This window comes from Peromyscus californicus, unplaced genomic scaffold, assembly GCF_007827085.1.
Source record: "Peromyscus californicus insignis strain IS unplaced genomic scaffold, ASM782708v3 Scaffold_12__1_contigs__length_115047231, whole genome shotgun sequence".
Classification (NCBI taxonomy): Eukaryota; Metazoa; Chordata; class Mammalia; order Rodentia; family Cricetidae; genus Peromyscus; species Peromyscus californicus.
Genome location: NW_026294413.1, coordinates 62,426,103 through 62,446,578, shown reverse-complemented (window position 1 = coordinate 62,446,578; position 20,476 = coordinate 62,426,103). Strand labels below are relative to the sequence as shown.

General features: G+C 39.6%; 1 protein-coding gene across 1 annotated transcript in view; it reads right to left on the bottom strand.

The window, feature by feature from the left end:
* Positions 1–20,476, bottom strand: part of Kpna3 (karyopherin subunit alpha 3) — an 82,171-nt gene that overhangs the window by 12,970 nt on the left and 48,725 nt on the right. The window contains exons 3-10 of the mRNA XM_052733015.1: positions 14,354–14,443; positions 14,147–14,176; positions 14,008–14,060; positions 13,785–13,880; positions 10,759–10,844; positions 8,429–8,515; positions 7,911–8,080; positions 6,926–6,970 (exon numbers count right to left, since the gene is read on the bottom strand). Of these exons, the coding sequence (XP_052588975.1) occupies positions 6,926–6,970; positions 7,911–8,080; positions 8,429–8,515; positions 10,759–10,844; positions 13,785–13,880; positions 14,008–14,060; positions 14,147–14,176; positions 14,354–14,443 (657 nt within the window). The remainder of the gene's footprint in view (positions 1–6,925; positions 6,971–7,910; positions 8,081–8,428; positions 8,516–10,758; positions 10,845–13,784; positions 13,881–14,007; positions 14,061–14,146; positions 14,177–14,353; positions 14,444–20,476) is intronic.

Here is a 20,476-nt window from a genome sequence, read left to right as displayed (position 1 = left end):
GAATGCTTAGTCATCAGGGAGTGGCAATAGTTTCGAAGGCTTAGGTAGTATGGCCTTGTTGGAGTGGGTGTGGCCTTATTGGAGGAACCATGTCACTGAGGGTGGGCTTTGGGTTTTCAAAAGCCTAAGCCAGGCTCAGTATCTCTCTTATACTGCTACTGAGGATTCGCATGTAGAACTCTCAGCTACTTCTCCAGCACCATGTCTGCCTGCATGCCACCATGCTACCTACCATGCTGACAATGGACTGAACCTCTGAAACTGTAAGTAACCCCAATTAAATGTTTTCCTTTATAAGAGTTGCTATGGTTGTGGTGTCTCTTCACAGCAGTAGAACAATGACTAAGACATTGAATAACAATAATAACAAAAAGGAACAAAGCCTAGGAACTTGCAGCAGAACAACACAGCTGACACCTGTGTCATCCAGAGTCCCAGGAAAAAGTGAGGTTGAAAACAGCTGTGCTGCATGGTGATAGGCCTTCCAAACAAAAGTACCTGGAGCAGCAGTTTAGTAAAGAATGCCTTCAGTGGCACTCAGCACAGCTCTGTGAGAAGAGTGTGTGTACAAGCGTGTCTGTGTGTGTGAAGTTATTATTTGTATTGAGCAAAACTTTTTGATCTTGGGGAGTCTGAGTACAAATTTGATGCACAACCATTACAGTGAGAAACATTTTCTTGGTCTATGGAAGATCATTAATGTTTGATGACCATATAAGTTGTAACAGTAGATTGTTTTATGTGTAGGTATTATTGTTAAATACAGGGATTGTTTCCAGACACAGAAATTGAATCATAAGTTAGGATGGACAGTAGACATGATTATGATGATGTAGGGAAGGTCTGCAGTCCTGAAGCTGCAAATACATGGTGAGAGATTAGAACAAACTGGAGACGGGCCATCAACACACAGACTCTGCCTAACTGTGCTAAAAAATACAGCCTTAAAATACCCTGTGGAGTCTGTGCTCACCTCATTCATACAGTCATGGAGCTCCCTAGACAGTGAACTTCTACAGGGAAAAGTTCCCCCGGAATGAACTGAAGATCAGGTTGAACACAGGGAGAACAGGGCTGGGCCAGGCCTTGCAGCACTGCTCCTTGGGAGGAGCCACTTTACCTTCTCATCCATTGCAACAAAGAGTCTGAATCCTTTGACCAAGTTCCCCCAAACTATCCTAAGGTGTTCGTGTTCAACTGTGAGAGCCTGATTTTGGCACCACCCTGCATGGTGTTATTGGCTGTTGTTTGCCTTGGTTCCGAGGCTGTGAGCAGGGAGCAGCCTCTGTGTTGAGGAGGTAGAAGTACACATATATTTTTACTGTGACTTATTCAGCACCACATTTACAAAATGCCTTGTTTCCTTTACTATTGTTTTGAAAAGGCAGTTTAATTAAAATTGTTTTAGTTTAATATAGAATAGTTTTATTAATTATGGCTTTATTTTGGAAAACTCTTGAGTTTTAATTCAAATGTTTGCCAAACCTTCCAAAGTAAAGTGATATTCAGAAACAGTTACTGAGACCAGATGGCTTATGGACATTTCTGGGGTATTCACATTTGAAGATTCCTTATTAATGAATGTCTGACTTAAATCTAACCAAAAATTGCAATACTATTCTTTGTATATTTTCATTAATAAAGGGTTAACAACTTAGTTGCAGACAAATAAAATACTTAAGCTACTTATTAAGAAAGAGTAGAGTTGAAGAAAAATGTGTATAATGGTGGGAATACCCCCAAACATGTAAATGACTACAGTCTACAGATGCAAAGACCGAGATGAAGCAAAGAGAATAAGCCCAACAATCACTGAACAGGTAAAGGAGTACAAAGCAAAGGTGCTGTGGGATGGTCTGTATGTCAAATGTGTTACTGATTGGTCAATGAATAAATCACTGATTGGCAGTGGCCAGGCAGGAAGTATAGGTGGGACTAACAGAGAGGAGAACAGAGAGAACAGGAAGCTGGGTGAGAGAGACACTGCCAGCCGCCACGACGAGAAACAGCATGTGAAGATGCCGGTAAGCCACGAGCCATGTGGCAAGGTATAGATTTATGGAAATGGATTAATTTAAGCTGTAAGAAGAGTTAGCAAGAAGCCTGCCACGGCCATACAGTTTGAAACCAATATAAGTCTCTGTGTTTACTTGGTTGGGTCTGAGAGGCTGTGGGACTGGCAGGTGAGAGAGATTTGTCCTGACTGTGGGCCAGGCAGGAAAACTCAAGCTACACAAAGGTATTTAAAAAGAAGGAAGTATACAGATGGCTACTAGAACAAAGCATAAATGATATAAAATTAAACTCTTCTTTGCTGTGTTGGGGTTAAACAGAGCCTTGTATATAGAAGGCAAGCACTTTACCACTATGCAACGACATCCTGCGTAGAGCCCTCAATTAGCTTTTTAAATGAAAACTAACTACAATCTATACAAGATATATCTAAAATAAAGTTTTTAAACCACCAAATAAACAGAAAAAGAAAGTAGAGGCTGCAATTCTCTTAAGAGAACAGTAGAATTTAGCTGAAAACAAATGCAAAAGACACTTTATGACATTAAATTAATGAAGATGCAATAGTTACAAACATCTATTCACCAAATAACACTGCAATTGCCATTATAAAATAGATAATATACAAGAAAAATATCTCAAAAACCTAACAGCAGGAGAGGTTTGTTCTGTTACTGCTTTGTTTATTTGTTTTCTTTTTTTTGGTTTCTAAAGACAGGGTTTTCTGTCTAACCACTGTGGATGTCCTAGAACTCTCTGTAGTCCGGGCTGGCCTCAACCTCAAGAGATCCGCCTGCTTCTGCCTCCCGAGTGCTGGGATGAAAGGCGTGTAGCATCCACCACTGCCCTGCCTCTGTTACTGTTTTTTAAACAGAGGCTGGCCTTTTATATTCCTGATCCACTTCCCTTCACCTTCCAAGGTTGATATTACAGGCAATCACCACGAATACCCACAATTAGGAACTTCCACCACACTACTTTCAGTAACCAGGAGATCAAACCAACAAAAAGCAACAACAGCAGCAGCAGCAGATCTGTAATGTACACTAAACTGTCTATCCTGGTGATGTCTAACCTGTATCCTTTTGATGTAATGACAAGCATGAGTGTAGACAGCTTTCTGAGTCATGAGTCATTCTACTAAATCATCCAATGGGAAGTGGTCTTTGGGACCCCCCCCAAGTCACCTGTCACTAAATACTAAGTCTTGGCACATAAATGGTCTGCTAAAATTGTTAACTTTCCTTTATATTACTATAAAAGAGGTTAGGTTGGTGTCGGATGTTAATGTGACACTGCACTATCCCTGAACACATTTAAAACAGGCAGGAAAGCCGGACACTGCAGAATTACAATTGCAAATGAACTTTCAGCAACACAGCAGGTAAGAAGCAAACACACGAACTGGCCCTCTAGACTCCCCTGTGACCCTTAACAGCAGGTGCAGGTGGATTTCTAATGCCTCACAACCGTCTACTACAGGTACAAAGTCACCTGACTGTTTCCATGACCCCCATCTACCCTCCCTCACTCTCTTTAGCTGTCATCTCATCCATCTTTAGTCCTGTGACCTCAAGCTTCTCTTGCTGATGTTTGTGTTGTCATAGCTATCCTAAAATCCAAGTTAGAAAGCTGGTACTCCTGACTTCTTTCCCTCACCATACATATCAAATCCAGCAAACTTTCAACCTAAGCATATCTAAAGTCATCCACACTTTCTTACTTCCTAATCCTTAGCTCAAGCACTGGCTAATTTTCTCCTGTGTCTACCAAAAATGTACTACCAATCTGCCTTCTTAACTCTATCATTCCCCCCTAAAATCTACTTTCCTTACAAAGTATGAGTTAGGAATACAGAATGTAATTTCGACCACTTATTCCTAACTTTGCTATCACCAATATAAAAAGGCTATGTGCTGTGGATATTGCTCTGTATAAATAAAACAATGATTAGCCAGTAGCCAGACAGGAAGTATAGGCGGGACTAGCAGAGAGGAGAGAGCAAAAGGAGAGGAAGGCAGAGGGGAGGAGACACGGTTCAGGGAGCATCATGTAGAGGCAACAGGTAAAGCCACGGAACACGTGGCAACATACAGATTAACAGAAATGGGCTTAGTATAAGAGTAAGAGCTAGACAATGGTAGGCCTGAGCTAATGGCTGAACAGTTTAAATAATATAAGAGTCTGTGTGTTTATTTTATAAGTGGGCTCCGGGACTGGCGGGACTTGGCGGGAGCTGGAGAGAAATTCTCCAACTACAGCTATGTGAGCTTTATTATTTTATCCAAGGCCCTGTATGATCTACAATCTGTTTGACCACTGCCTTATCCAATTCAAATCTTATATATCTATTGCTCTGACTTAAAAGGAAAAAAAGAAATAGTGGGTTCATGAAAGGAGTCAACATAAGACTACCTTTCAGAATGAGTTTCACTAATTAGGAAAGAACAAGAAAGCCTCCCAACCACAAATGGGGGTGGGGTGTGTGCATGCCCGGGCCTTGAAGTGGGAATATATTAGAAGATACAGAGCATGGACAATCATGATGGGACCTTGAACAAAGACAGTCTCCCCTTCAATTCCCAAAGGAGTCTCAGCAGGAGAGTTAAAGGACATAAAAAGTATGACAAGGGTTCCAAAGCAAAGAGCCTTAAAAAATCCTCAGAACAAAGGGAGTTTCTGATTTTTATAGGTTGCCAGAGGGGCATGCAGACTTCCTATCATATGACCCAGTTTGGTGGGGCCTGTGCACAGAGGCAGGCACTAGGCAGGACCATAAGCTTCTCTTGCAGCTGCTAGTGAGGGGTGCTAAGGCCACAGCAGATTGCTTTCTAACCAACTTTCCACTGGGGTGGTGGATAGGGGGTGTAGAGGACTTGCTTTCCCGCCTAGCCTGAGACACAGCAGATGTCTGTCAGTCCTTTGTTCTAAGGGGTGGACAGCAGAGGGGTGTGACCTGATGGGGGGGGGGGGGGGGGGAGAACGAGCCACAGGGTCTGTGATCTTAACATCTGTTACACTTACACTGCTTTGTCAGTTCTCCGTTCCTTGCTTCAAAATTTCAAACACAAGGAGCTCCTTCGGGCTGAATTTTAGCACTTTCTAAAATACAGCCTCACCTATGAAATCTTATTCAATGCCCATGTTTTCATCAGTCCCTCATAATCTGCAATCTTCAATCTATGCTGGAAAATACTCTCACAGAAAAAGTTCTATAATTTTGGTCACTTTCCTTAGCTGTGCCTATTACTACTGTTCACGCTTTCATCAACCTCAAGTTATTATAAGTAAATAACTCTGCCTTCGTAAAATTTCCCTGCTACAAGTCATACGTTTTCTGAGCTGGCTGTTACACATATAAATGTTTCACTTATCTATCAGAAAACCTTCTATAGGCCTCACTCATTACAAGGCAAAGCCCAAAGATTTTAAACATAGGACTCAAGATTGCAGATGAACTCCACTTCAAGCTTGAGTCACTCACTGTCTATTGTACTCTCTAAAACCTCAGTGTATTCAAGTTCTCAATACACTTCCTGTGTTCCTGAAACGAGGCTCACACTGACAAAACAACAAACAAACAAACAAAAACAACAAACCACTCAAGCTAACTCTATGACTTCAGACAGAAATATCATGTCATAGGACTTTTTATAAACTAAACGGATTGACATATGGCAAGTGTATAAAACAGTGTTCCACACATTTTAAACCAAAGATAGATGTCATCGTGACCATTCTTGCCACAATTTCCTTGTATTTTATAATGCTAAAAGTACTTTGTTTTGTTGTGGGTTTTGTTTTCTTTTGACAAGATCTCATGTAACTCAGGCTGGCTTTGAACTCCTGATCCTTTTCCTCTGCCTCCCAAGTGCTAGGATTATAGGTATATACCACCACACCTGGCTCTTATAATATTCATTTCAAATGTTACTTCCTTGGTATTATTTTTGAATTTGCCAAATAAAATTAAATGGACTTCCATAGTCAGCACTTTGGTTATTTCTCTATTATACTTTCTTGTTTGTGTTTACATCACGTTGTATGTTTGTGAGATCATAGTATAGGCCATGGATCTAGCTTTACTTCTGTCATGGCAATTAGTTTTGTATGACCATAGTGGTCATAAAAAAAACACTATAGCAGCCCCCCCATTTGTGGGGACAAGTTATAATACCCCACATGGATGCCTGAGACAGCACAGCATATCTATACATATACATAGATAGATATGTATGTTTTCTTATACATACATATCAGATAGTTTAATTAGCAAATAAGGCAGATAAAGAAATTAACAATTAATGATAAAATAGAGCAATGATAGCCATATACTATAAAATTATTTAAAATGTACTAATAATTTATTCTGAAGTTTTTCATTTAACATTTTTTTTTGGTTTTTTTTTGTTTGTTTGTTTGTTTTTTGTTTTTCGAGACAGGGTTTCTCTGTATAGCTTTGCTCCTTTCCTGGAACTCACTTGGTAGTCCAGGCTGGCCTTGAACTCACAGAGATCCGCCTGGCTCTGCCTCCCGAGTGCTGGGATTAAAGGCGTGCGCCACCACCGCCCGGCTCATTTAACATTTTAAGACTGAAACTTTGGAAAGTGAATGCACAGAAAGAGAGACCTCTGTCTTTAATCACTTCACAGATCAACAAATCAGCACATTTGCCGACAGAAAGATTAAAAACAAAAATTGTATTAATCTGATTTAAACTTACTCTCATTCTCCAAAACCACAGAAAGAGCGAGACAGACAGACAGACAGACAGACACACACACACACACACATACACGGATGGACGGCGGATGGACGGTCAGACAGACAGACTATACTCCAGCACTCATTTAAAAACCACTTCTGGTCCCATCAAGAGACAAACCCACACCGACAACACCACTTTACTCACATTTATGTCCGTATGGTATATGAGGACACACAGAGCTGGCAAAATCTGAGGAGAGAAGATAAATAGTAACACTAGTTGATGGACATGTCTTTATAAAAACACACTGCGACACAAAAAGCAGTAACTACTTAAAAACCATGTGAAATTTGTTTGAATATCTATTTTAATAAATTCAATCTGAAAAATAAAAAAAAGCATATTTCAAGTGTCTAATTAAAAGATCCAAATAAATCTGACCAAGATTAATACTCCTTTAAAAGAAAGTCTATTATTTCCAGAGATCTTATTTATGACATAAAATGTCAGGTGAGAAGAATGGAGATGTCAGCATACAGTAATAGTCAAGAGAAATTACTTTCCACAGTTATTGTCTAAATGTTTCTTCAATAAGCTGCTTGAGAAGAACAATGGCTTTCGTCAAGAAAATGACAACCAGTACAAGGTACAACGTTTGTTTGTTGACCCTGAGCCTAATAGCTCTTTACAGTCTAGAGCGACTGAAAATGGCTGGGAGGGGCTCACACTAAGAACAGTGTCTTAACAGATGGTACAGACACTGACGACTATAGAGACACAGAGTCACCAACTCTCTATACAGTCGAGCTAGATTAAAGGTTTTATAGGATTTTTAAAATTTAAAGTAGACCACATTTCTAAGAACATCAATTTTGTCAGAAATCAATGGACTGAATGCAAATTCACTCAAATTATTTGCATATTTCTTAGCATTAAATCCATAAGGCAATACAGCAAAACTGGCTCCCCCCTCCCCCACTGAATTAACATTTTCTCTTCATGAAAATAATGCATTAAAATGGACTGACATTCTTTTTACTTTTGTGCAACACCCAACTTGACTTATACTTAAAAACAAAAGAACCTTCATACTTTTAATGAAATCAGTATATGCTCATTATATTCCCTGTGTATGAATAAAGCTTAAACAGGGAAATAAACCATCTCGCCTTTACAATTCTGCATTTACCTCCTGAACTGTCTCCATAGGCGGTGGAGGGTCCTTATTCCTGCAGAGATTGACAATGACCCATGTGACGTTCCGAAGGAAGGTGATGGGAATGGAGGGGTTGATGAAGGACAGAAGAGGTTTGACAACTCCCAGTGATATGACATAATCTCTACATTGAGGACCATCACCTACAGAAATGAAAATTGTATTTAAAAAAAAATTACAGTCAGGATGAGAAAGTCTGAAATGTGTGCAATGGCTCATGTTGGGACACTGATGCTCTATGTTTCCTCACCATTAGTCGGACATCAAGCGTTGCTTTCCACGATTTTGATTTGAGGAACACAAATTTAACCACTACTGACACAAATTACATATTCCTTTTACACTTAAGAACCACCTTACAAATGTTTATGAATACAGTCAACTCACATGAAATTCAGAGGAAACATAGTGTATAATGGCTATGCCAATGTAGGAAAAAAGTTAATTTAAGATTCTCAAGTCAAGTCTTTTCAAACCTAAATTCAACTTACCTATAATGTTTCCCAAAGCCCACACCGCTTGTTCACAAACATTCTGATGTGGGGAATGGAGGAGTCGCAGAAAAAGTGGCACTGCATCTGTACGTAAGAAAAACTGGGTTATCTACTGTGTTCACAGATTCCAACCCAAGTAGCTTAATAAAATATTCACAGTTCATTGCACAAATGTGGCAAGGATACACAAAAATAACTAATTTCAGTACTTTTAACCTGCTAATACTTGAGCAATAAAGCACCCAACAGAGCCCAAAGCATGCCACTATGCCATCAACTAAAAAAAATGCATGAAATCTTTTAATTTTTAAAAGATCCCATCTCAAACATGTATCCTGAACCATAATACTTATTTTCAATATAATTCTAATGCCTAATATATGATTAATCAAAACCTATTAACCATATTTACCAAATAATTTAAAATAATCACAATTCTTATTCTATCTTTATTTTTTATATGTATGGGTGTTTGGCCTACATGTATATATCTGTGCATTACAAGTGTCTGTGGAGGCCAGAAGAGGGTGCCTCTAGAACTGGAGTTACAGATGGCTGTGAGCTGGTGTGTGTGTGTACATGCATGCGTGTGCACGCACTAGGAATGGAACCTGGATCCCCTGGGAAAGTAGTCAGTGCTCTTAACTGTGGAGAAATCTCTCTACTCCCTAAATTTCTTACTCTATTATACCCTACACATTATCATTATAACCAATCTCAAAATAAGTTCACTTTTTCTTAAACTTTCTACTCTTGTGCTAGCTCTAGGATATTTAGCTCTACTTCTACACTACTTAGATAATGTACTTGGCCTTTTCATTAAAAATAACTTATACTTTAGAAGAATGTATCACTGTAAATATATGCTAATTATTAGCACTTCTGCAGAACTACATGCCCGTCACTCCTCAAAGAGCTCTCCTATCTCTAGCAACCACAAACTACTTCCTCTTCTAGTATTCAGCACCCCAGAACCGGGCACTCATTAAACAGCTGCCTTTTCTATTTACGCAGTTGTCGATTCTGGACATTTCAAAGAAATCACACTGAATATGATTTTTTTATGACTGATTTCTCTCACTTCATGACTTTGCAGTTCACCTATGATGTCACAGGTACCAATGCTTTACTCTTCTAGACTGTTAAATAATATCCTGCTGCATACATTTTATTGATCCATTAATAGTGGACTTCTGAGTAACTATGACTGATGCTGCTGTGAACATGTGTGTACAAGTCATTGTATGCAAGCTCTTCTCTCCTCATTTCATCTAGGTGAAGAACTGGGGACACACGGCAAACTCCAGGAGTAGCTTTTTTTAAGAAAAAAACAAACAAACAAATATTCAAAGCATTTATATTTCCACCACTGATAAATTCAGTTTATAATGAAAGTAAAATTCTATAGTTAACCTTACCTCCTAAAAACTTGCTCACTACTATAACTAGCACCAAATTAGAAAAGTTTCTAAGCTATGTTAATTTCAGCCACAAAATCACAGTAGTTTATCTTAAAATAAGCAAGTTTGCCAATGCACCACGTACAGTGGCACACACCTCTAATCCCAGGACTTAGGAGGCAGAGGCAGGCTGATTTCTGTGAGTTTAAGGTCAGCCTGGTCTATATAACAAGTTTCAGGTCAGCCAGGGATACACAGTGAGGACCTGTCTCACAATTAAAAAAAGAAAAATGAGCCGGGCGGTGGTGGCGCACGCCTTTAATCCCAGCACTCGGGAGGCAGAGCCAGGCGGATCTCTGTGAGTTCGAGGCCAGCCTGGACTGAGTTCCAGGAAAGGCGCAAAGCTACACAGAGAAACCCTGTCTCGAAAAACAAAAAAAAGAAAAAAAAAAAAAAAAAAAGAAAAATGAACCAGGGTATGTGAGCCAGGTGTGACACCTGTAATCCCAGCACTCAGAACGCTGAAGCAGGAGTATCCTGAATTTAAGATCAGGTGGGGACTACACAAAAAGCTCAAAGACAGACCCGGCTACACACCAAGACCCTGGCCTGCCCCGCCCTGCCCCACACCCCAAAACAAGTATATGCTGTAACATGAAGGGCCTAAGCTATTCAGCATACTTAGAAGATATTAAAAACAAAACATTTCAATCCTGTTATTAGGGGATGGTCTCTACCCTGAAAGTCTATTCTCTTTCTCGGTCCAAAATAACAATTATGACAGTTTAATAATACTTATGGAAAAGATAAAAAAAATCATTAAAGTAACATTAAAAACTTATACTGTAACTTTAAAATAGTCTAAGATGAAATTCAGTCATTAGTATAAAACCCACTGTCACCATTAAAAAGAAAGATTTGACTTACTAGACTGTACAACAGCTTGAGTCTGTGCAGAAGTTCCTGATGCTATATTAGTTAGTGCCCAAGCAGCTTCAAACTGTAATGAAGGACTGTTAAAAATAAAATAATCCTTTAGACATGGAACTACCACCTTAACTTACAAGCCTCAACTCTATACAACCCTCTTATGTGGTCTTTCAATTTCACCTTGTTATATTCATCACCAGCTGCCCATCTCTATCTACCTAACCATCTGACTGCTTCTCAAACAGTCACTACAAACCTGCCTTCTTTATGTCCACCAATAGCTGCAGCACTTAGCCAATTATGTCTCTTGACTCCTTCTTACTCAAAAACATCTAATGAATGGGTCATGACAACTTTACCTCTCGAATATTCCTTGTATATACAGAGAAACCCATGATCACTGTATGAGCCAAAGTTCTCACATCACTTCAATACAGCTGCAGCCTCCAGACTAGTCTTAAATCTGGGACCTCCATCTGAGTACACTACACCATTTGGGTTACATTACCAACTATAGCTATTTATAAGCCTGCATAATTCTGCAGTTAAAGTATTATGACTGAGACAGTCATGAAAGACCCAACAAAGAAAGTAAAACTCAAATTCACTCTTCTAAATTGGATTTTAGACAGCAGGCACTGACAATCTACACTAAAAAGGACACCACAGGTGGGGTGATAATATGTATGGACAGTAAGAAACAGATCAAGAAAGCTAAAGTTAAGGATGCACAAAAAAAAAAAAAAGAAACTATGTGCATGTAAATGTTGGGGGGAAGAAGTATGATCTGTACCTCAAATTCTAGGCTTCAAAACTTGGAATTTATTCTACTGAGAAAAGGAGTAAAGTCAGGCATAGTCACACACACCTTTAATCCCAGCATTTGGGAGGCAAGTGCATCTTTGTGAACTGGAGGCTAGCCTAGTCTACATAGTGAGCTCCAGGCTAGCCAGGGCTACACAGTGAGGACCCTGTCTCAAAAAGAGAGGAGGGGGGAGATAGACAGACAGAAGAAAGGGGAGGGTAATGGGAAAAAAGGGGGGGGGGAGTAAAGCCGGGTACAGGCCTGCAATTTTAGATATGAAGCAAGTGGGGGGAAAGGAACGATGGTAAGTTCACAGATTGCCTGGCCTACAGAGCCAGTTCAAAGTGGCCCACCCAGGTCAATGAACAAAAAGCTAAAACAGAAGCTGGAGATATAGTCCAATGGTGGAGTACTGCCTGCCCTGTATGAGGATCCAGTAGGGGGAGTTTGGGGGGGGGGGGGTTAGAGTTAGAGTCAACAGCACGTAAAATGGATAAAAGAGGTTAAAGGCCCAGAGCTGGGAACCAAGAACAAAAAGGAGTCTAAGTGGTAGATGTAAAATGGAATTTCATTTTTTAAACAGCTGGAATAAAATTAATCTTTGCTCAAACTCTGCTCTGGAAAATACATAGCAGTTTTTTAAGGTGATAAGTACAGGACACATCTTAAAGTATCCCTTGATCCCAAAGAGACTGAGACTTTCCAGACCTCATAGCTCCACTGATAATTCCCCTTGAGATCACTTAAGACAGTGTACTTAGTCTGCTAGCCCCTAGGAGTTTTGCCTCTTTAAATTTAATTTGCCTTTAAGAGAATGATGTAACCAACCTTACTATGCCTTGGATTGTTCATGCAATCAGCTTTTACAACCTAAGCTAATGCAAAGCTTTAATCTTAAGTTATGTACTCTTCCACACTCCTGACCCAGAATTGTGTGTGTGTGTGTGTGTGTGTGTGTGTGTGTGTGTGTGTGTGTGTGTGTGTGTGTTTTGGTAATCACTTGCTGAAAATATTGACCAGGTTAGAAGCAACCTTCCACACACAAATATTCACCATAAATGATGAAAACAACCTGTGAATACAGCTTGATCATGTGTTTGCAGTACTATTTGCCCGGGTCAGTTGAATTCCTCATCCCTTTCCCAATGCCATGTTTACTGTGCTGACCAATACAGAGTAAAAGCCCTTTGTTAGGGACAGACACAAGGACAGGGGCAGATTCAGACCCATACAACAGGCAGATTACAGATAGGCCAGTAACCAGAGTGTACATACAGATGGAAGACACAAGGAGAATAATGAAAATTCAAATTTGGGCTTACTCTTTGTCAAATTAATCTAAAAGGAAGTGGCTTTGTTTTCACTCCTTATTGCACCATCAATACATTTTAGTGTTTACCGAGGTTATCTCAAATGCATTAACAGACACAGTTATGGCCCTAGAGGTAGAGGGAGTAAGGCAGCTACTGTGGAAACACAAGGTGTTCTTACATACAAAAAGCCCTTAGTGGCAGCACTTATATATCACTATTTTTATTGAATCAACTAAAAATTTTTTGGACATTTAGCAAAATATCTTTGTTACAGGCCGTATGTTCTAGAGGCAAAAATAGTATTTGTTTTAAAAAATTCTGGAGTTCAAACCAAGTTAATTCAAACTGATGGCGTTTAATGCACATCCCTGAGAAATGTCTATACACAAATGGAAATGGGGACAGAAGTTTCTAAGATGCCAAGGACTACCCTCCCTTCTCTTCTGGGTAAGAAGAGTACCCTCCCATGATACAGGACAACTAACCATGGCTGGAGTGGTATTAAAGATTACTCAGAGGATCAGTGATCAGTGAGACTGTTCCCAGGGTAAAGAACAGCCACATGGTTCTGGAAACCATTCATGCTGACTAGTCATGAGGCTAATCTATATATAGACTCATAAGCAAACGGTGACTCAAATACTATTTGTGATGTTTAAATACCATCAGAGAGTAAGAAAATTACATGGAACTGTATGACAATTTAAAAAACATAGGGCTAGGGATACAGGTCAGTGGCAGAGCACCTGCTTTAAATGCTCAAGGCCTTAGTTTTGTCTATAGTATCTCAAAACGAAAGTAAATCCAAGCTTAGTGAAAACAAATCACCACTGAACCCTTCAGTAAAATAGCAATTTTAAATTTTAAGTTAACTGAAAAAAGTGAGTAGACGGATTCAGACTTACTTATCATCCCTTTCTAGGCATTTGACTAGAATCGGTAAAATCCCAGATTTTATTAGGTCATCAATTGGTGGATTTCTGTCACTGGATAACAGTTTCCTATAAAAATAAATATAAGAAATGAATTGCTGTGGCTCTCAAACTGTGAACATAAATATACTATGCCACTCCACTTGAGCATGGTCAGCTACAACACCCGAGGGAGGGAAGTACGGACCAGCCTTACCTTGCTGCCTGGACAGCACTCAACTGGACTACAGGGTTATCACTTGTGGCATTCTGCAACAACAAGTGTGTATTTCAGAGATTAAAAAAAAAACTATTTTAAATCATTTCAGGATGGTAGTATTAAATTAATAACATACCTGCAATATAGCTTCTAGTGTTACATTTTGCTTAAAAAGAAAGAAAGATAGTTCAGCAGAGAATATTAACAAAACTATTAGTCTATCTGGTTATGAATTAATATGCCTTGTAATTATCATTATCTAATTTTTCTTAAATTTAAAATAATGTCCCCTAGCTATGACAAAAATATTTACAGGCACATTATAAAAACAAGGGTAACTTACTGCTTTAAAATCAGCATCAACATCTGAATCTTCTAAGCTTTCTTCTTGGGGAACATTTCTCTTTTTCAGTAAGTGCTCGTCTCTTTTGTTCTGAAAGGTAATAAATAAATGTTTAAGAGTCCATGAAGGCTGTTGTGAATGAAATTGTCTTTGGTGCCAGAATTAACAATGAACTGGTTTAATTCCACTGCTTGTGTATCATCCCCACCCTCAGTTCATTAAGCATCAAGTGTTCTGACCAACACTGTGAAGGGACTTGGGGTACAGTACTATGTTATCAGTTTTCCTCTACCTACTGCTAACAGCTGCCTGAAGCAATTTATTAAGAAGACAAGATCTTAAGGATAAATATTAAAAGGAATAGGAATTTATTAAATGTCACATGAATTAGCACCAGTTCAGACTAAACTTTTACTATCTATTACTACTTATTATCATTAGATTATTATTACTAGGGGCATGAGCCACAGTGCATTTATTGAAGAAATAAGAGAAACACTTTTGGGATTCAGTTCTCTCTTCTCCTCTTTTGGAGTCCAAGAACTGAATGAAGGTGATCAGGCTTGTGCCGTCAATACTTTTACTGACTGGCCATCTTGCCAACCCAGATTAAACGCTTGCTACCTGAATTTTACAAACGAGAATTCTTCCCATCCTACATTTTATGGCATGTAAATTGTTTGGATTTTTTTTTTTTTTGGTTTTTCGAGACAGAGTTTCTCTGTGTAGCTTTGCGCCTTTCCTGGAACTCACTTGGTAGCCCAGGCTGGCCTCAAACTCAGAGAGATTCACCGGCCTCTGCCTCCCGAGAGCTGGGATTAAAGGCGTGCGCCACCACCACCTGGCTAATTGTTTAGAATGTTAACTACGCCATTTCAAGAATTAATTTAACAGTGACAAATTTTTCAACTTAAAATTTGAATATACTTCAGGTGCCCTATATTTTTGGATGTATTTGATTACAACAGAAAGTTATTTAAAAAGCCTTACTATTCATGGCAAAATTCAGATCAAACAGAAAATGAAAACTACATATACATGCGCATAATACCAACTTTTGTTCTGTGTACAAGCCAGCACATTTAAACACAATGGTATCTATATAGTCACTAGCTCAATCCCACTTTTATAACATCATTCTTCCTTAGTAACTACACAAATAACCAAATTAGTTATCTCTTAAGCTACAGTACCTCACAGATGGCAAAGCCACTGATATTTATACATCTCAAGTGGCTTCACACAATATATATTAACATATAGTGAAAAAATAGTAGATGGTGCTCTTTGGTTTTTGTTTTGTTTTGTGTGAAGTGGTTACTAGGGGCTGAACCCAGGGCTTTGCACATGTTAGCCAAGCACTCCACCACTAAGCCATACATGTAGCCCTAGATGGCATTCTTGGCCAGGTGACAAAATGTGCTACCAGCCGTAAAGGACAAATTAACTCTTGTGTGCTCCCTGGTCTGATGCAGGGAAAAGAAACAATATCCCTTTGGCATTATTCCTGATCAAACTAAACAATTTGTGAAAAAGCAGACAAACCCTAATCTATCATTGAATAAAAAAAGCCTATATGCTTCAAAGATTCAGTCACTAAAGATGAGAGAGACTGGGGACCAGTCCCACAACAAAATGCTGTACCTGATCTTGGATAGGCTTTTTGACTTACAATTTGCAAATTCTGAATTGACTCTATTGATTAGATAATGTAATCCTATGTTAATCTGATAAATGTACTGTCACATAGAAAAATCTCTTTCTATGGAATATGAGCTGATATACTAAAGGTAATAGGAAATCTTGCTATTATTTGCAGCTGGTCCAAAGAAAAAAATGCATGTGTCTAATATATAATTAAAGAAAAAAATAAAGCAAATATGGAAAAGTGCTAATAATCCAAGGAAGCTAGGTGCCACAAGGGTGTAGTTTTTTTTATTATTCTTGCAATTTTAAGTTTCAAACTACAAATCTGAAATTTGTTTTCCACAAGTTAACAACTAAAATTAATTCCATTTAAAAGTTTAAACAAATTAATTTCCAGCACAACTATCACCCTGGCTAGTTTTTTGTCAACTTGACATAAGCTAGAAGGACTCTCAGTTAAGAAAAAACTCCCATAAGATTTATCTGGAGGCAAGTCTGTGGAGCATTGTCTTGATTGATGGTTGATTTAGGAGAGTCCAGATCACTACTAGCAATGCTACCCCTGGGCTGGTGGTCCTGGGTGCTCTAAGAAAACAGGATGAACGAGCCATGAGGGGCAAGCGCCAGTAAGTAAGCAGCACTCCTCTATGGCCTCTGCTTCAGTTCCTGCCTACTTCCCTACATGACCCTCTACAAACTAAAAGCTGAAATGAACCCTCTTTCCCCAGAGTTGCTTTTGGTCATGGTGTTTAGAAACATTAAGAAACTTCTATTCCCTAAACTATTCCAACTCTGATCCCTTCTATTTCCATCCTGGTTACTCCAGCTTCTCATCATCTGAAAAGTTAAGCTCCCAAAGCCTTTTGGGAATCCATCCATCATTCCTACTCTTTCAGGTCTACACATAGATTCCTCATTCTTGGGACAGCACTTGTCATTACAGACAATAATGTGTCTGCTTTGGTAGGTGTACCTGTATCTAGATAGAAGAACCTTCCTGATATGTAGAAGTAACCGTCTTATTCAATAAGAAACACAGAACCAATGCAAAGAAGAAAGCCAAGAGGTCAGAGCTAAGAGCTAAAAACCTTACCCTTCCTCTCGAGGTGCTCCTACCTCTCTGAAAGAGACCTACTTCCTGTGTGTCTGTCTTTACAAAGACTTTCTGTTCTGCCTTCTCATTGGTTGTAAACCCAACCACATGACCGCCTCGTCACTGCCTGTCTGTACAGACCTCCAGGTCTTCTATGGTTGGTATTGAGATTAAAGGCGTGTGTCTCCAATGCTGGCTACATCCTTGAACACACAGATATCTACTTAGCTCTGCCTACCAAGTGCTGGGATCAAAGGCGTGCAGCTTTTAATATACCGCCCAGCTTTTGCTATGGCTCTAATAGCTCTGACCCCCAGGCAACTTTATTTATTAACATACAAATCACACTTTAGTACAAATAAAATATCACCATACTGATATTTTCTTGTTTGGGGGGACAGTGTCTCACTATGCAGTCCGGACTGGCCTGGAACTTGCTATCCCTATCAAACTGGCCTCAGACTCAGAGAGATGTGACTTCTGCCTTCCGAATGCTAGAATAAAGGTGTGCGCCACCACACTGGACAGAAAGAATCATTTATACCTAAAGTGTTACGTTTCTTTTCAATTGTGAATGGATATTTAATTTCATTAAATCATGTTCCTTTTGTATCAATTTCCCATTTTCCTCTGCAAATGTGAAATAGTCCATTTTTCAATGTTAGATTATCGTTTTAAATCTAGGACTCAGTTTATTAAGATTTCATTTAGAATTATTCTTCCTCTCCCAAGTGGAACTGGCTAACAAGCATATTTTCTGGAACTCTCTCATTGGTGCTCAGGTGATAGTTTTTCTTGTTTCATAAAAGGAGCTGGGAGTCCTCTTTCTTAATCTGAAACCATTTAACAAACTGGAATTACCTGCTTCTTTGAATGTCTGTTGGTGCTCACCTATAATACTACTTTTGTTTTGGAAAAAATAAAAGATGGGAAAAATTACAGTTTTTAGCTACTGATTAATTTGTTTTTAGACCTTATCAGATTTTTCCTATTTTCCTGAATCAGAATGGGTAATCCACACTCAAACTGCCTATTTCACTGAAGTGTAAGCAGTTAGTTGTTAAACTACAAAATCTCCCTTCCCATTCCCATGCCTGTGTCTGGGCTGACCAGAGGTCAAGCTGTGCAACTTGCCTTGGCAATGGAACATTAAACAAGAAAGCCTGAAAATACTTAGATGTTGGAGACTGTGTCCTCTCTTGCTGTTATCTCTGAAACCACCATGTGAGCACTGAACAGTGGAGGACAAGGCTATGTGGAGAACATGGTCTCAGCCAACATTGACACATACAGATGATGCTAGATCATTAATTACTAACCCAAGAGAAAGGGAGCCCAGAGGCAACCAACTACTTTCAAGCCATACAATGGATAAAATGACTATTGTTTTGTCATGTAGGTTTGGTCTGTTTATGATGTCCCAGATTTCTTGGAGGTTTTTAGAATTAACATTTTTTTCAACTGAGGTAGTCATTTCTTCTATCTTCAATGCCTAAGATTCTCTCTTCCACGTCTTGCACTCTATTGGTGGGACTTAACCTCTGAGGTTTTTGTTTGCTTCCTAAGTTTTTCATTTCCAGTTTTACCTTACTTTTCTTTATTGTTTCCATTTCTACTTTCATGTCTCGAATTGTTTTCACTATTTCATTCCACTGTTTGTGCTTTCACAGAGTTCACTGATTAATTTATTCACATCCTCTTTAACGTCCTTGAACATGTTCCTAATTGTTATTTTGAAGTCCTTGTGTTGTGCTTCCGTTACATTGCATTTCTTAAGGCCTACTGTAATAGAGTTACTGGGTTCTGGTGGAGGCATATTTTCTTGGCCACTAATGTTTGAGTTTTTGCACTGGTGTCTAGGCATCTGAGTTTGGGATAACTGTGATTCTGGGTGTTTATAACTGTTCTTGTCTTTGTTGGGTGGGTGTTCCATTATTGGTTCCCTCTCTAGATCTTAGAACCATGTGGTGGCCTGATAAGGAGTATAGAAGTCCCTGCCAGGGGTGGCCACTGGGGGTCCTGGGTAGAACTTGCTTCTAGGGATTAGGAGCTGAAATGAAGGAATGAAGATGGGACAGGAGGGAGGAGGGCGGAATGGGTCCACCTGGAGGAGGAAAGCTGGGTCTGCCACGAGGTTTGGTAAAGTCCTGTAGGAGTGGAGTCAGGGAGGGAGGAATCACCCTTGTAAGCCATCTACTATAGGGCTGGGGGATGAGACTGAAAATTTTTCAATGGATAGAAGGAGAGTGCATATCACTCTATCTACAGGCCAGTATAGCAAGCTTCTCTGTTGGTGGCCAGCTCATAAATAACGACACAGAGACTTAATAATTATGAAGTCTTAGTCTTAGCTCAGGCTTGTTTGAACTAGCTCTTATAACAAATTAACCCATTTATATTAATCTACATTCTGTCATGTGGTGTTACCTCTCTTTCATCTTGTACCTCCTGCTTCCTCTCCTTGTCTGGCTGGTGACTCCACCTTTCTTCTTCCCAGAGTTCTTCTCTCTGCCTGGAAGTCCAGCCTAAACTTCTTCCTGCCTAGCCCTTGGCCATTCAGCTCTTTATTAAACCAATCACAGCAATATATCTTGACAAAGTATACAAATTCCCACAACAGGCCAACATAGCCATCATGTTCCCAGGTAGAGAGTGCCTCTGGATAGTGGTGGCTGACACAGAGGAACAGGGTGAGGGAAGAAGGCTGAGTCTCCTGTTGAGTTCTACAGAGTCCCCAGGGAATGGAGTCATGGGGAACCTAAGACCCTGCAAATGGTCTGCTACAAGGCTGAGGATAAGACTGGGGAGTTGGAAAGTGGAGATAGGAAAGAGAATGAAGATTGCATACCTGATTCCTAGGCCAGTATGGCCAGAGGATTCCCAAATAAAGAATGCCTCTAGGGCAGGGTAGTGGCCAGCACGCCTTTAGTCCCAGCACTCAGGAGGCAGAGGCAGGCGGATTTCTGTGAGTTCAAGGCCAGTCTGGTCTAGAGAGAGTCCCAACACAGCCAGGACAACACAGAGAAATCCTGTCCCAAAAAACAAAAACAAAACAAGACAAAAATGCCTCTGGGTACTGGAGGCTGACACAAAGGGATGGGGTAATGGAGAGCTGGGAATGAGTATCTGAGGACTCCCCAGGGAATGGAATGGGAATGCTGAGTTCAGCATTTTTGAACCTATGTTGACCAGGGACATTGGCCTGTACTTTCCTTTTCTTGCTGTGCCTTTACATGGGTTGAGTATTAAAGTGATACTGGCTTCTGAGGAATTTGGGAATGCTCCTTTTGTTTCTATTCTTTTGAATGGCTTAAGAAAGACTGGCTGGAGATATTCTTTGCAAGACAGACATCAAGTTAGCTGTGAATCCATCTGGCCTTGAA